The sequence below is a fragment of the Gymnoscopelus braueri genome (genome assembly GCF_963280865.1).
Source record: "Gymnoscopelus braueri genome assembly, chromosome: 18".
Taxonomy (NCBI): domain Eukaryota; kingdom Metazoa; phylum Chordata; class Actinopteri; order Myctophiformes; family Myctophidae; genus Gymnoscopelus; species Gymnoscopelus braueri.
The window spans coordinates 4,080,477-4,097,610 of NC_137618.1; the positions used below are offsets into that span (position 1 = coordinate 4,080,477).

At 42.8% G+C, this 17,134-nt stretch overlaps 1 protein-coding gene across 1 annotated transcript; it reads right to left on the minus strand.

Annotated features, from left to right (window-relative positions):
- Positions 1-12,053: 12,053 nt before the first annotated feature.
- On the minus strand, positions 12,054-13,370 carry LOC308105820 (piggyBac transposable element-derived protein 4-like; the record flags this gene model as incomplete). Its single annotated transcript, XM_080456745.1, has 1 exon — positions 12,054-13,370. One exon carries the CDS (start codon positions 13,368-13,370, stop codon positions 12,054-12,056), a length of 1,317 nt encoding a protein of 438 aa, XP_080312871.1.
- Positions 13,371-17,134: the final 3,764 nt, after the last annotated feature.

The following is a 17,134-nucleotide window of genomic DNA, read 5'->3' on the forward strand; positions in this document are numbered from 1 at the left end:
CCAAAGGTGAGACGAAACTTGTATAAAGACAGTCATGGCATGTCTTAATCCAGTGTTTACAGCAGTGTTTTGAAGCTGTCAATAATTAAAAAAAAGATTCACCCCACAGATACTGCCAGAACAGTCTGGAATGAATATATCCATGAATAGCAGCTTACATGACACCAGCATGGAGTCCATTGAAGTTCCACCAAGCCCTGCTGATACCTATTTTATTCCTTTGAGTAGTGCTTCATCCTCAGGAGGACCACCGTCGGAGTGTGATAGCCAACCAGGACAAAGATGGGATGAAAATAAATGGGTGGTGAATGAGTCTTGTTTGATGCCATATTTGTGGCTTAGCAATGGACACTACAAAGGTCATCCCTTCCTTGCGGAAGTCGTATTTCAGTGCAATGGAAATGCCACTGGAGTTCATGCCCTGAAACAAGAGGAATGCCTGAAAACAACCTGCTCATCCACATTGTTCATCATAGCATCATATACAGATATATCAGAGTGGGCTGGTGTGCTAAAACTACAAATGCCTAAAAAGACAACTTCCTACTCAATACAGTCATCCTACCTCATACCTGTCATCAACAAAGTTTACCAAGAGCAACATCAGCATATATTGGTCAGAATAAAGAAAGACAAGGGAATCAACGTACTGCATGTTAGGGTGGCCATTCGTCCGGTTTTACGCCGGACAGTCCGGTTTTTGACCCAGCTGTCCTCCTCCCAGCTCAACCTCTGGCCGGACCATAATTGTCCGGTGAGAGCTTGTGAGGGGTTCTATAGGAGCTTTACTAATGGACTGCTCAGTTGTTCTTTGCCAAATGGACAAACTGTGTCTAGACAGTGGTTACTTTACTTTCCATCGACAGGCTGCATTTACTGTTTTGCTTGCAAACTATTTTGCAAAAAGCCCAATAGTCGTTTCGTTGATGGATTTGATGACTGGAAACATTCAAAGCGAATTGAAGATCACGAGGGGAGCGCAGAGCACAGAGAGTGCACGATGTCATTACACCAGCGCTCCAAGGCCACGGGTAGAATTGACACGGACCGTGTCCATCAAATCGACGGAGAGAGGCAGTACTGTAGGCAGGTATAAATAAGAGTTGTGGCTGTGATAACGTTTTTAGGGGAGAGGGGGCTTGCGTTCAGGGGCGATGATGAGCTTCTGGGCTCACCTCATAATGGGAATTATCTGGATAGTTGCTCTATAGCCGTGGTTTTCAACCTTTTAGAAAAGATATGCCAGGGACTCAACCATTTTGATTTATTGGGGGTCCCAATATACACTACTGTATCATCATTATCAGTGTTCATTTAACCCTGAGTGTACAAATGGAACCAAATGGACCCGCTAGGGTACACTCTCAGGGTTACAGACATATAAGGGTCAATTTGGTTCCTAATTATTAATTTGGCTGGGGACCCCCTGGAACCCCCTCAAGGACCACTGGTGGTCCCCGGACCACTGGTTGAGAACCACTGCTCTATAGCAATGAGTACTATCAGAATATAGAGCTATTTAACACTTATTTTAACCAAAGAAAATCACTTACCCTACCTTTAGAGGTTGGTAGACTTCCCAAAGCCAAAAAACCCTCAGAGACAAAATGTTACCTAACAATTGATGACAGATATGTAAAGATATGGTCATGTGGTTGTGTGCACATTTGGCCACACTGCAGCGATTTTAACAGGTTAGCCATTCCAATCCGATGTTGAGGGACTTCATCCTGCAGACTGAAGAAGACCTTTCTCACTTCCTGTCTATCACTCTTACTTCCTGTTTGCCTGCTTCTTTGTCTTCTTAAAGACTCTGCCAGGTATAACTTTCAGCTCAGGGTTTTCCACTGGCTTGAGGAGAGGCCTAGCTTACGCTGCCTCCGGCTCTCCCCTGCCTTCTCCCTCTGCATCGCTGCAGTCCCTTCGGGGATAGCGGCATGCTTAGGAGGTCCCTGGGGTCTTCACCCTACTAGGCTTGAGACTCAGGTTTAGGTTTGCATACCAGGGCTAATTGTAGGAAAATAGTTTTTTGGAATTTGTGGTTATGTACTCTCTATTCTGCATTACTTTATTCCTCAGTAATTCCCTTTTGTTCCATGGGTTACACTTCCTCCTAACACGCCCTTACACTAGGTCCCATATTAGTATCAGTATAATATCATATAATTTGACTTTGTATCATTGATACTAAGTGCTTGTGCGTTGTATTTAGCAATTTTAAGAAGATAAAAGAGAGAGAGAGGGGTTTAATTACTTTTCCATTACATATTGATACATTTGGTTTATCGATAAATGGGTGTAATTTCTATGTTCATATCAAAGTGTGGGTTTGTCCATATGTGTTCAAATTTGCTAATTTTGCGTGTTTTTTTGTGTTCAGCCAATCTGTCTCTAAGTCTGTGCAAGTAAGTAGCTCCTCACAAGTTTATCTTTTAAGGTGGGGGCACGTCTGAAAGAGAAAGATGGAGGGTGAGGAAACACAGACTTAAAATCAGGGTCTCTCTCTCTACAATGCACCAATTATGTCGTTAAAGGGGAATTTCGCCCGACGGTTTTCTTACCTTTTCTATGATATAGATAGATTTGTGTACATTGACATTATCATCCCTCTAACTTAATGTCAAGAAAGTTAATTTCTGATTTACTGTACATCCCCAGATTAGACCATTGGTCTTGGCATGAACAGTGGGACTCCCTCCTGGTCGCCTACAATTACAACCACACGGTAGGACTATAGCCCTACCCATCACACTAAAAACACTCCAAAATTAAAACATAAACGATCTACAAGCTTTTTTTTCTCTGCATCCTTGATGCAGAAATGGATGTGGAAATGTGAGGTGTTGTGTGCAGCTATATAACAAATACACTAACGTTACACTTTCCTTTCTCTCAACCCAAGTACTACGCAGAAATGGCACGGGTGACCTGGACCGTAAGCGTGGACTACTGCGAGAACAATAGCGGGGGTCCTACCAGAGTGGATAACGTGGCAAGAGTCGTTCTGAATGAGGAGTTCGGTCCGATCTACTGTACATTCACCAGGGCAATCTTTTACCCACCCGGACGGTGGCGGCTTCAGTCTGGAATAATCAGAATGTTCCTTAATACTTATTATACATACATTTTACTATGCAGCAGTATTTCTGTTTTTTTCTGCATAATGAGTACTTGTTTTTAAGTACATTGATACCAATACTTGTACCATGTACTTATACTCAAATATCAGTTGACCTAACAGTACTATAGTGTAAATAGTTATTAGAATGGACAATTCGATTTGAAAATAGTTGATGGGAGATCACCTTTATGTGCCTTATTTGAATTTAATTCCTTTTCATTTTCTGGTTATAAGGTTAGCTCCCCACACATGGAAATAGTTTATTAGGATTTTGATGGGTTTTTGTTCTTTATTCCTTCCTTTCTGGGTTATTGGTGTTCTCCTTTTGTTTTTTCCATGTGCTATATATGTGTCGAATTAATGTTTGGGACCTCTGAATATGCCTAGTCTATAGGGGATTGGTGTGTTTGGCTTCCTTTTCTTTGATGTATGGTATTTTATTTGATTTTCTTCCCTATGCACATATCCTTTGCTACTTTGGTTGAAAACAATTGTTAGGATGTTGGTGTTTTTCGTTTCCTTGACTCTCTGATTTTCGCCTGTTCAATTGGTTATACTGCCTGGGTTTGAGTACTTCCAGCAAGTCCCCATGTATGTACATAAACAACAAAAAAACAAACAAAAAAATGGATAAAAAATTTAAACGGGACTCCAATGAAGACAAACTGAGGACAACCCTGTTTAAACAATAACAGTTTGAGTAATGAATCAAGTAATAACTAAACTCCTTCATAGGTTTCCTTTAAACCAAAGGAGACTAAGTCCAGATCACGGGGAAGGGTCGGGCTTCTCCTAAAGAAGCACTCGCCCGCTAACGTAATTCCCTGCTTAACGTAACTCCCGGCTCAACGTAAATCCCTGCTTACGCGAGGCTCGCGAGGAGGAGGAGGAGGCGCGATGCAGGGCTTTGATACGAGGCGGCGCGAGGAGGAGGAGGAGGAGGCGCGAAGCGGGGCTTTGATACGAGGCAGCGCGAGGAGGAGGAGGAGGCGCGATGCGGGGCTTTGATACGAGGCGGCGCGAGGAGGAGGCGCAAAGCGGGGCTTTGATACGAGGCGGTGCGAGGAGGAGGCGGAGGAGGAGGAGGCGGCGCGATGCGGGGCTTTGATCCGACGCGGACCGCACGTGATAATAGTTAGTCCATGACGGAGGCGCGCCGACTCAGCAGAGCTTGAGGCCGAGGAGGCGCGCGCCTCGCGCCGACCGGCCGAAGGTCTGCTGAGTCGAATCAGCGCCGTCCGAGTTGTAACCTGATAGGGGGAGAATAGATCTTTTTATGGGTTACTATCATACAGTCTATGGTTACTATCCAGTGTCCACGACGACACACATTTGTGCGTGTGCATGTGTGCGCATGCACACAAGCACACGCGTGCGCACACATGCGTGTGCATGTGTGTGGATTCAGTGTGGATTCAGTGTGCATTCATTGGCCCTCTAGCGTTGGTTCTACAGAATTGCCTGGGGGGCGGTGAAAACAAGCGCACCTTTTCCAATTTACCTGGAATGCCAATTTACCTGTAACATACATACTTATTTGTTCTTGTGAAGAGCAAAATATATTTTTTAGAATAAACAATTATTTTGTAAACGTTTGCTATACCATTCTGAAAATGTCTGTTTACTTTAGAGCTAGAGAGACAGGGAGACCCCTGTTACTGAGCAAACACTATAACACTGATTGCTATCAGAAATATTGTGCTTTTTTTCAACACTTTTTCAGGCCCTACTACTCGGACCCCCCCCCCCCCCACCACCAGCCATACCTGGACCACCCCCCCACCACCACCACCACCACCACCCCGGCATTACAGTTGGTGCTATAAAATAATGGGTTAGATCAAGGTGTGCCAACGTGCTAGCTGCTGTCTGACAGACATTGCTAAATTAGTGTCAAATACATGCCAGTGTTATGTGCACAAAATCTGACACATCATTTCAGAACATCTTCACTCTACCTACACCTAGTAAATCAGCTCTGTGTGCATAACTGTAGTCCCAGGTTTTCAGAAGGTTGCATACCTATTTCCTGTTCCATTTCATTTTCCTATGGCAGGCCTGCAGTCTAACCAAGAAGAGGCAGACACAAGAATGTCCTTGCATGCAGCTCATGCTGCAGCAGAAGGCTACAGCGCTGTTGTAATAACGGCTGATGACACAGACGTGTTGGTGCTCAACTTGGCATTCTCCGCTGACGTCTCCTGTCCCTTGTTCCACAAATGTGGAAGGAAGAACCGGGTTAGGTACATTGACATCACCTAACCCGGTCAGATACCAACAGACTTCAGGAAGAACACACCAAAGAGAAAGAAGAGAAAGCCACCAAAATGTGCAGAGCGAGAAGATACCGTATCTGTTTGAGAACCACTCCAGGACAGTATAATTTGTAATGGTAGAAAACCGCAGCATTTATTGACATTTATTTTTAAAAAAGGAAACCGTGTGCACTGGGCAAAGACTATGGGCGCGTTCGAAAATTACGCACCGGAGCACACTCGCCTATTAGTTTGTATTGGCCAGTGCGCTCAGTGCTGTATTTTCGAACGCACCCTATATAAGCTTGTATTGTTATTCAGACGGCAATGTACAGCACTAACACGTTTCAGATTAATGTCTGGAATTACACCTTAAAAGGCAGCGCTACTTTTATAAAGGGAAATACAGCACGCGCTAAGCAAATACCAAGTTTTTATTGTTATTCAGGCAACAATATACATTCACTCGTTTCAGATTAATTAAGTTTCTGAAATTACATCAAATTTAATTGCATATTCAAAACAAGCAACGGCAAACAGGTGTTATACAGAAAAGAAAAAAAAAATCAACGGTTGCTTTCAGTTGTCATCCAGGCTGTGTCACTGCCCACATACAAATAAAATGCCTGGGTACTGAGACTACTGCTCACACAAGCCAATGGTTCTCAAACTTTTTAATTTCAAGGACCCCTATTTATCCCCTTAACTCCGAAAATGTACAAATGGAACCAAATTTGGTTCCATTTGTACACTGTCGGACTTACAGACTTGTAAGGGTCAATTTAGACACCCCCCTATAGGAACCCAGTCCCTGGAATCAACGTTTGAGAACCACTGCATTAGGCCACAAACCCCAATAACCCTGAGAGTGTATAAATGGCTGTTTTGTTTTTAGACACTTAAGTTACTATCAGATGATAATGAAATAAACAATGCTTTTTAAACGGACTCCCCCCGAGAACAAATGTAACCTGATGGGCAACCTTCCTGTGCTATGATCAACTTCACCTGCGTTTCAAGGGGCATGAGGGTGAGTGACCACATTTTTATTCATGAGTGAAATATTGCTTTTAGTTTATTAATCTGGTATATAGACTAACTTCATGATGATCTGAGATCAGTGCAAATCCACTTCCTAACACCATGTGTGGTACAAAACGCCAGTGAGAGTTGAGTTGATTCAAGTTGAGCCAGTTATCATGCAGTGGAAAAGCATTAACTTAATGATGGCATCGACTTCTGACAAAATCAGCCTGGTTTCATGCCACTTGGCTCACATTAATGTTAGGCCTTTGAAATGTGCTACAGCTGTTTAATCCAATGTTTAATTTCCAATGCCAAACTTGTGTTAATTTTCAAGCATATTGCTGCTCCAATGTTCATCTGAGTTATACATTGTCATGTCAAATAAAACGGAAATGTTGTACTCCTCCGCCTAAGCTGATATTTTGTCCTCATTTGAAAAGGTGTCAGTTCCAAAGCAGGAGACTTGTCAGTGTCTCCCAAGTCTGCTGCTTGGGAGGCATGTGGCAATAACTCCTCTCCTAGTTTATTTGTCTTCTACTGCTACCAAATGACTGGGTATTCCTGACATACATATTGTTTATGGCCCTCACAATTTTTTTTTTTTAAATAAAAGCTTTTATGTTGGAACTGAAAAATGGGAGGGATTGTATCGCTTGTAAGGTCACGTGCGGGGGGGAATCAGTTTGGCCCATTTTGAGACCAATTTACATAAAACCCCAGATATGCTGTTGAAGCCTTAGTGCTCAAACTGGGGTATTTTTTGGGATAGAAGAGAGGTAGGTGAGACCAAAAATACAAAAAATGAGGAAAAGTTTAAATTCATGGTGTAGTCCCTTTAAATTACAACTACAGTTTGTGAATTAATTCTGCTTTGTGATATGATACAGTGTCAAACGGAGCAGAACCAATGGTGTGTACTGGGGGTGCCCAGAAGAACCTGGTTACGGTCAAATGGTCAGTTGGACAGAACGTTGTTAAAATAAGTGTTAATTAGCTCCATATTTCTGTCACGGTGCGAGGCAGAGAGGTGTAGAACCCAAGCGCAGACAGTGAGGCAGGGGGGGGGGGGGGTAGGATAGTTAAGATGCTCGGGGAACAAACAAAGAATACAAGGACATCACTATGTAGGTCACTGACTGAACACAGTGACAGCATTAACAACAAAGGAAAACAGAGGGGCATATATATAGACAAGGACTAACTAGGCACAGGTGAACTCAACAGACAATCAACTCTCGGATAGGCTGGGGGACCAACAGGACACAGGTGGAGAAAACTAGTAATCAGGGAGGTGAGACCAGACAGGTAACAGTAACTGGGAAAAACAGGAAACACTAAAACAACACTACAAAATAAGGGTACACACAACCACACTAAGCAACAAGGAACATAAGAAAACACAGCAGTAGAACAGAACAAGTCACGGATCGTGACATTCCAATAGCAAATCATGGCTTTACAGTTTCTTGTTTAGGCCCTGTCTCAAACTCATCAGTAAACCAGACCTGTAGGATACAAATGTTATCCAAACAGGAAAGAGAACGCATACAGAATAAACAAGAGAAATTTTAATTGATGAAAAAAAAAAGAGCTGACAAAATCTGAACACTAAAACTGAAGCAAATAAAGTATCTTTATGGGGTTCTATGGGACCTTGTGGGTTGTGTAACTGAAGAGTTGGAACAAATGGAACCAAACAGACCCTGTGGACCCGTAGGGGTCCATTTGGTTCTATTTGTACATGCTCATGAGATTTAAATTAACATTGATGAACCAACATAAGTTAGCCGACAATCATGTAGGCCGACACCACATACGTTTATATTTGATTATAATAGAAAAATAAACAAAATAACCCACCTCATGTACTGTATTGCCCTGCTGACAGCAACTTCTAAATGATGTCCTCTCCTTGAAATGTTGTGATTGGCACAAAATATCCTGACACTCATTTCAGAAGATCCTCGCTGCACACCTAACTGTAGGCCTACTAGATAAGTGGAAATATCCGTGTAGGTCTGATTTTGATCATTTCTCTTATTGTATTTTCAGAAGGATCGAACAAAACCATGACGTCCGTCTGTCCGTCCGTCCCTCCGTCCGTCTTCTACAGTTGTATCGCAATCCGATCCGCTGCTATAACTATATTTATTTATATAATATATAAGTAAATGTTGTTGTTTTTTTGGCAGCAGAACCGGAGGAGAGAATAAATACATTCTGAATATATATTATATATATACAGAATGTATTTATTCTCTCCTCCGGTCTCACTACGTCAGGGGTACTCAACTACAAATCAGTCCACAAATGTATTTTTTAATAAGGCAAAGGTCAGTTTATTTAAGTCGGTCAATCGAGCCAACCAACTTAATACGGACGAAATATTCGGCGGCAGTGTGTAGACGTGATTGACATAACGTGAGGTCGATTATTTTTTTGACGTGCTCCGAAATTTGCACCGATATTCGTCCGAAAAAACGCACCAGTCTGCAAAGGACCTTTTAGTGTTAATTTAATTCAAATGAGTGTACAAATGGAACGAAATAGACCCATCATGTCAAGTGTACAGTACACTTTTCGGAGTTAAATCAACAATGAGGATTTTACAATGTAGGCTGCAGAAAAGGGGAAAACTAGAAAAAGTGCTCCTCGGAGCACTGCCAGACCCCTAGTGGTTGAAGAGCAGCGTCACGCGAAGCTTGGCTAATCAAAAAGAGGGACAGGGAGGAAAAGAGGGACAGGGAGGAAAAAAGGGACAGGGAGGAAAAGAGGGACAGACAAAGCCTCATGTAGGCCGACCCCCTGGGTCTGGCAAAAACAACTGCTATTGTTGAAAATGCAAATTAACACATTGACTGAGATTAAAACATACAAATCCAAAAAAGAGTGGACGGAGGTGACGTTTTTTGGGATGACGTCACATCCATCCATTCCTTCTCTGAGCGTCAAGGGATCATTCCTAAATTGTGGTAGAGCGCCCTCTTGTGGAATTGTCTTTTTTTTTTAAAGACGTATGTAAACATACGTCCTTGGCAGGCAATGTGTTAAGCAGCAGAGTTTGCCACAATGTTTGTTCCATAGTTATTTTTTGCACCTTAATAACTGAGATCTTGTCATTTGTTTACCAGAGGATTGGAGTTTTTTTCTTTTTGTGTTAAAAGGAAAAGGACATTTTGTATTATTTTAGCAGGTTGTGTATGTGAATATTTGAATTCCTGAGACACTTGATTCACCTTTAGGTCGGATTCAGACTGGGTCCGATTGATTCAAACCGTTCCCGAGTACGATTGGCCTCTCGCAGCTGGCCAGTATTCACATTGGCCAAGATTCTTCCGCACTCAAGACCATTTCATTTAACAGTAATGGTAAATATGTGCCTCATGGGGGCGCTGTGGACTATGGGGCTTTGGGAGAGAGAACGTCATTCACAGAAGAAAAGTCACTTGTCAGAGTCTAGAGTGAATAATAAAGTTTGACTGTGTTCCTGACGTTGTCTTGAGTTATAATAACAACAGATCAACAATACACAACCAAAGCAGTGTGTGCACTGGTCTTTGAAACCTCGAAATGTAACGTCGTCTCTGTTAATATGATATTGGCGTCACGGACGCATCCTTGGTATTTTAGCAGTGACGTCACGGAATAATCCTTAGTATATTTATCCTTATATACGCGTTCGCTACACATGTGTTTTTTGTTTATTATTTTTCACGGCTCACGCTACTCAAACACTAGCGGGATTATTATTTCTTGTCAACATTCAAGTAGAACTATAACCCAGCTAAAATAATGTGTCATTATAAAAATATATAAATGATATATGATTAGCAGTCCACTTCCTCCTGTTGGTACGGATGGATTCACATTGCATCGTTCCGTACCCGAATACGCATGATCCGGATCCGAGACTACCTCCGGAGGCGGTCTCGTGTACGGTACAGTGATCCGTTTCGGGGAACGATACGCAACGTTCACACTATCACAACATCAGTCAAGTGGTCCAGGGTGTGTATCCTGTACCCGGGACCATAGTGTGAATCCGCCCTTAGTGGAAGTAACAGCACTACAGCTGTCCCCCTCCTTTCCTGTGCTCCCTCGTGTCTGTATTTAAAAAGAGAGGGTTATTTAACCCCCCTCCTGATATATTTTTGGGGGATTCTTGGAGGGGGGGTGAAAAAGTATTTGAATTGTTGTTCAATAAAAATTAAAATTAAAGTTTTATGTTAGTATTTATTTTACCCTAAAAACCCTGAAGTTATTTTGGACGTTTTTGCATACTTTTCATTTTCCTTCATAAAACATATTTAAAAAGTGATTACCCACTAATGTTTGGTCTCATTTTTATCAGGACAACCTCAGCTATACGACCCAACAATGTATTGTTCACTTTTATATACTATGATAAGCATATTGGAACTAAAAACACATAGAGAAAACAAAATCGGATCCAGAAAATAAAGTTCATGGAGTAAACATCATACATAAGCCCTGCTAAGCATGTTCTATGTTGAAAATGTCAGGATAGGTTGCCCATATGAACATGGAATGATGAAATAGAAGTAAAATAAAGCAATATATATGTATTTTCAGCCAATATTATGTGTAGTCCATGTTGGGCGTTTTTGAAATCTTTTCATTCTGTCTTTATATCCCTCACTAGAAAGTGTTTACCATAGCAATGTTTGGTCTCCTTTATTTCAGCACAACCTCACCTATATGGCACAACAATAATGTATTTTACTTTGACCTACTGTATCAGTGCAATTGACCCAGAAACAGACAAAATACACAAAATCGGAATTGAAAACTTCAGTGTTTTTACTTGAAAAAAAGCACAAACATCCTCAATAATTTGTTTAGAAGGTAGGAAATGTGAACATGGATTGCACATGTTGGTCAGAAAATGGTCACATTGAAATAAAATCAATTATATACAACACTTTACAAAACAAAGCATGTGCAGCCATTAGGCGTTTTTTCTTTTCTTTCAGTAAGCATTGCCTTTTGAGGGGTTCAAATACAAAGAAATAGTGAAAATATATATAAATATGTTTTTCTTTTCCCAAACCATCACATAAAGGCACGACATGTTTTTTTTTCCTGTGGAAAATTCAACTGAAATAGTGCAAATAAAACAAATGAAATAAAAGAGGACAATGCTTTGCAGGCCACACTTTTTTTTCGTCCTTTGGTGGCTTTCAAGCTGCTGTCTTTCACATCTGAAATCTGCACAGGCAGATGCTCATAGGACTTTTAGCTGGGACGTCCCGACACGTCCACCCCGATACGGGATACCTTTGGTGCATTCTTCGGGAGGGCATTCTCTCTGGCTTTAGGACACCCCTTTCTGCCATCTCTGTAAGTTCCACAGGCACCATACTTCTTCTCAAATAAGTCTCTCAACAGTCATTTTCAGACCCTGCACACTGGGACACAGTGCAATTGACCCCGAGAACAGACTAAATCTTATCCTCAATCATTTGTTTTGAAGGTAGGAAGTGTGAACATAGTGCAAATATGTATAAATATACACTTTTTCTTTTTTTTTTACCTGTGCAAAATTGAAGAAGAAGAAGAAGAAGAAGAAGAATGAAGAAGAGGTGGAGGAGCAAGGGGAAAAAGGGTGATGTGATGATGATGAAGTCTCTTCATTTCTGGTGGAACTCTCTGAAGCAGTTTCTGCCAGGGATGATGCAAAGGGGAGTTCCACAGGACTCACACATCCATGATGTGTCGGAGGGCCTCGGCTTCTTGTCATTTGGCTGTACTGTCCCTTCCTGCACTTTTCTCTCCCACTCTGCATTTATCCTGGCCTTGCACTGATCACATTTCTTACGCCGGTTGGTGGCTTTCTGGCTGCTGTCTTCCACTTCAGAAATGAGAACAGGCAGATGGTCATAGGACCTCTTGCTGGGAAGTCCTGACACGTCCCTCCCACACAGGTCCGACACGATCCCTACCATGAAATCTTTGTGTGCCAGGGGTGGAATGGGGTGCTCTTTGGCCAGCTCTTTATGGAGGATGAAGGCGTTGGTCGTTGCTATGTCCACGAAGTGGAGGAACAGTGTCCTATACCATCGAGCAACTTTACGATGGGCGGAGTAGTACTGTATTAGCTGATCTGATAAGTCTACTGCACCCATGTGCTTGTTGTATGCCTTGATGGGAGCGGGGCAAGGGACGTCGCGCGTTGCCCACTGTCCTCCGTCCTTCGTTTTCCTCTTCACCACACCGTCATATGAAGCCAAGTGAATGGTGGAGCACATACGGACCTCGCGCTTGTCCATCCACTTCACTAAGACCGGGGGCTTTTCACGGATCCAACGAATGGTCCCCTGTGGTGCCTTTTTCGGGAGGGCATTCTCTCTTCCTTTAGGACACCCCTGTCTGCCATCTCGGTATGTTCCACAAGCTCCATACTTCTTCTCAAAAAGGTCTTTCAACAGTGTGGGGCTTGTGTAAAAATTGTCCATATAAATATGGTGTCCTGTCCCCAGTTTAGCTGGCCCCATCAGGTTTATCACCGCATCATAGGGCAGTCCCTGCACGGAGGGAGTCTGAGCCTTCCCTTTGTACACGTTGAAATACAAAGTGTAGCCAGTCTTCGCTTCGGCCAACACAAATAGCTTCATGCCCCATTTGTTCGGTTTGTCGTTCATATACTGAGTCATGCCGGTTCTTGCCTTGGTTGGCACCATGCTCTCATCGATCGACAGCTCTTTGTCTGGCCCATAAGAAGCCCGGCAGGCAATGAAGATTTCATCCAGAAGAGGCTTCACTCTGAAGAGCTTGTCAAACTCAGGTGTTCCTTTCTTCAGGTCATTCACTACATCCTCCTCGGGATCACTCATGTGAATGTTCAACATGATGACCTGGAATCTGTCTTTGGCCATGATCTGACCTGGGTATGGCACAGAGCAGATTCTTCTGTAGTCCTGGACACTGGGAAGCTCCACAACGGCCATATAGATGAGGAGACCGAAGAACTTCTTCAGTTCCGGAACCTCAACATCTCTCCACTTGTACTTTTTTCCTTTAGCCAGGTTTCTGGCAGCACACTTGTTAGTGTTTTTGCACAAAGGTGCGCAGTGAACTCTCACTAAAGAAAAGCAGAAAAAGCTCTCCAGGACTGTATTTGCTGGTGCGGTCCATTTGTGGTCCCGAGTTCCTGGCTAGGCTTGAACCTGTAGACTGTCTCTGGGCCATCGTCGTGCACTTCATCAGTAAACCAGGGAGGCTCGGACTCAGGGCTGCAGGGTGGAGCTGACTGAGCTCTTGACCTATAGATTCACACAGATAATCACACCGATCAGTATGTAAATTCATGCGATTAGCGCCACGCATGACATGCATAGCTAAAAACAGTTGAATAAAAATTGCAATAAATATACTGACCCTGTTTGAGTGTGACGCCTTTTCTGGGGCCTTCCACTACCTGCACCTGTTTCACCATCACTGCAAAAATGTAAAAAAAACAGTGTTACATTATGCACCGAAGACAATATTATCGATACTATTACTACTAAACAACACTGGGGCTTACTTCTCTGACTCAGGCGACGGCAGATAAGAGCTGGTAGCTGGACAGGCTTCCTTCTCCTCCTGCCCCTCTGTGTGTCACCACTACTGCAAAAATGTAAAAAACAGTGTTACATTATGCACCGAAGACAATATTATTATTACTATTACTAGTAAACAACACTGATGCTCATCTCTCTGACTCAGGCTCAAGAACCGCTGGTTGCAGAACACTGGTGCTCATGGGTGATTCATCATCACTGCAAACATGTAAAAAACAGTGTTACATTATGCACCGAAGACAATATTATCAATACTATTACTACTAAACAACACTGGGGCTTACTTCTCAGACTCAAATTTACCGCGATCGGCCATTTTGTATCGCCCATTGAATAAGGCTTGTTTTCACCCAAAAAAAAGAAGAAATCCGAGGTAGATTTTCTACAAAAAAATCACACCCAGTGTGAAGTGGGCGGTGTGGTCATCACAGTGATGGAAGCTCACTTAAAAAAAATTATTGTTTTGCATAATCCTATTTATGTCATCATGTGTCTCGCTAGCCAATCACAGTGCTGGATAGAGTCAGCCAATAGAGTCCACCAATCACAGTACAGCTAGGGGTGTACTAATGTAGAGGGGTGTACTATTATGGGCCAATCACAGTGCAGGAAAGGGTGCACTAATGAGGTGTCCCAACCCCACTTATAGGGGCGGCTACACCGCCCAGAAATAACAGGAGTGGACGGGAGTGACGTTTTTTGGGATGACGTCACATCCGTCCATTCCTTCTCTCAGAGTCAAGGGATCATTATTAAGTTGTGTTAGAGCGCCCTCTTGTGGAATACAAATAAATAAATGAATTGACGGAGATGTCAGGGGAATGTGTTAACAGTCAAATAGCTCTTTGTGATGCCGTGAGCTTGTGTTCACTATTACTTATCTTTTTTCCCCCTGAAATTCCTTTATTTTTTATGTATACGTTTTTTTAAATAACAATGAAAACAAGTGTATGTAAATAAAAAAAAACAAAACAAAGGCCCGGCCTTGCTTGTCCGGTTGGCCAGGCCAGGCCAGGGTTACTGGAAGGGTAACCCTTTCACGTCACCGGCCTGGCCTGGCCTTACATTTTCCCAGCATTTTGCAGAAATTCCAGGAACTGTTTTGCTTTTGTGGTCTTTTGCTGTGACAGAAACACATGCAGCTCTTTCCTGATGGCCCAAAAAACGCTTCAGGACCTTGCCTTTGCTCAGCCATCTGACGTTGTTGTGCAGGAGAACAACAACGTCATCAAAAGCTGCATCTACCTCTGTCAGGAATGTGCGCAGCAGGCGGTTTATGAGTTTCATCATAGTTGTCATGATTTCAGAGTACACTTCTACAAGACAGACTGGTGGATTATGCAGTGGTAAGATATCAGGCCAGGGTGGTGGTCTCTCAGACACTGAACCAGTCATTTCTCTCCACCCACCATGGCTGGAGCTCCATCAGTTGCAATTTACACAACTTTCTTCACATCTATCCCTTTTTCATTCAACATTTCTGATATTACTTTGCAAATGTCTTCCCCCCCTTGATTGTCCACTGAGGTTTGCCAGGCCCAACACATCTTCAATAAACTCCCCCTTCGCCTCATCATAATACCTCACAAACACCAACAAACTGAGCATTATCAGTGGTGTCAGTGGACTCATCCACTGCTAGGGAAATACACTCAAAGCAAAGCAAAGCAAAGTTTGTTGTTTACCCAGGGTGTTGGACTAAGTGCAAAACTTATTTACAGCCAGACCCTGCATGGAAGCCTTGCTCAAGGGCTATTCAGCGGTGATTCATGATTGATGTGATGAATTGGGGAATCGAACTAGGGACCTTCCGGTATCAAGGCCGCCCCTCTAACCACTAGGCCACCGCTGCCACTACTCTGCGTTTTGTATTCCATTACAAAGCTGTTTGCACAAATCACCAGCCAGTATTTCATTACGTCTGGTTGCTGTGGAATCTGAGAGTGGGATTTTCTTCATTTTAGCTGTCATTTCCTCTTTTGCTTTGCCTTCAAACATGGTGTCCATCACTTCATCACTTCAAACATTCTTTAATTATTTCTGCATCAGAGAATGGCTTCTTGTGCTTACCCAAAACCCACGACACTCTGAGTGAGCATTCCGTTGCTTTTTGTTGTTGTGTCATAGATGACACAATAATCCTGCTTGAACCTTGATATGACTTTTTCAGCTTCTTGATTTTTTTCTGTCCTTAGCTCTGAAATAGGAGGAAATTCCTCTTCAAAAGAGCTGTGCTCTGTCGCATAATGGCGTTTCACATTTTCACTCTTCACCAGAGCTGCAGTCTTTAAGCATATTAGACACATTGGTCACTTGATGGAGGTAGGATGAAAGCATATGTGTCAGTCCATTCTTCTTTGAACCTCCGATTTCCACTGTCCACCTTTCTCTTACTAGCGAACTTAGAACATGCCATTGTGATTCACATTCAAAATGTAGTCTTCTACTGTTGGTAACAGCTGACGGAGTGCTGGTAGGAGCAAACAAACTCACTGCTGCAAAATTGAAACCTGCCGCGGCTCGTTCTGTCTGCTGCTGAACTTTCTGTGACCCCAGCTAACAGCCAATCAGTGCATCGTTGTCATGGAGATGACAGCCCATAATACAAGTGTGTGCACGCACGCACACACACACACACACACACACACACACACACACAGTCAGCCCACATTCAGAGTGCTGCGTGCAGTGAATACAACGGACAATTGTGACTCGCGGTAACTCGCAGATTAATAGCCTACAAATAATTTATTGGAAAAAATAAACTTTTTTTTTTAAACTATAATTTGCCCAGGGTCCGCATAGAGTTGTCCTCTGTTGAGTACCCCTGCACTACGTCTTGGCTTCAGCCGGTATAGTACAGTGCTAATCTGTTAGCCACACAGTCAGCTAAAAACATCGGCAGCTTCCGGTTCCGGTTCACCTGTCGATATGTAACGTTTTTTTTTTTAAATGCTCGAATTCTGCACTTCTATTACAGTAACTGGATTTTCCTGTCCAGTGTCCACCCTGGGGGTGTAAAAATCCACAATAGGAAAACAACTCAAAATTCAATTTGTTGACATAATTTAATGAAAATCGGTCCTTTTTTGTTTTTTTAAACTCTACTATATAGACGCACTTTTTTCGCTTTTAAAACGAGAAAATGG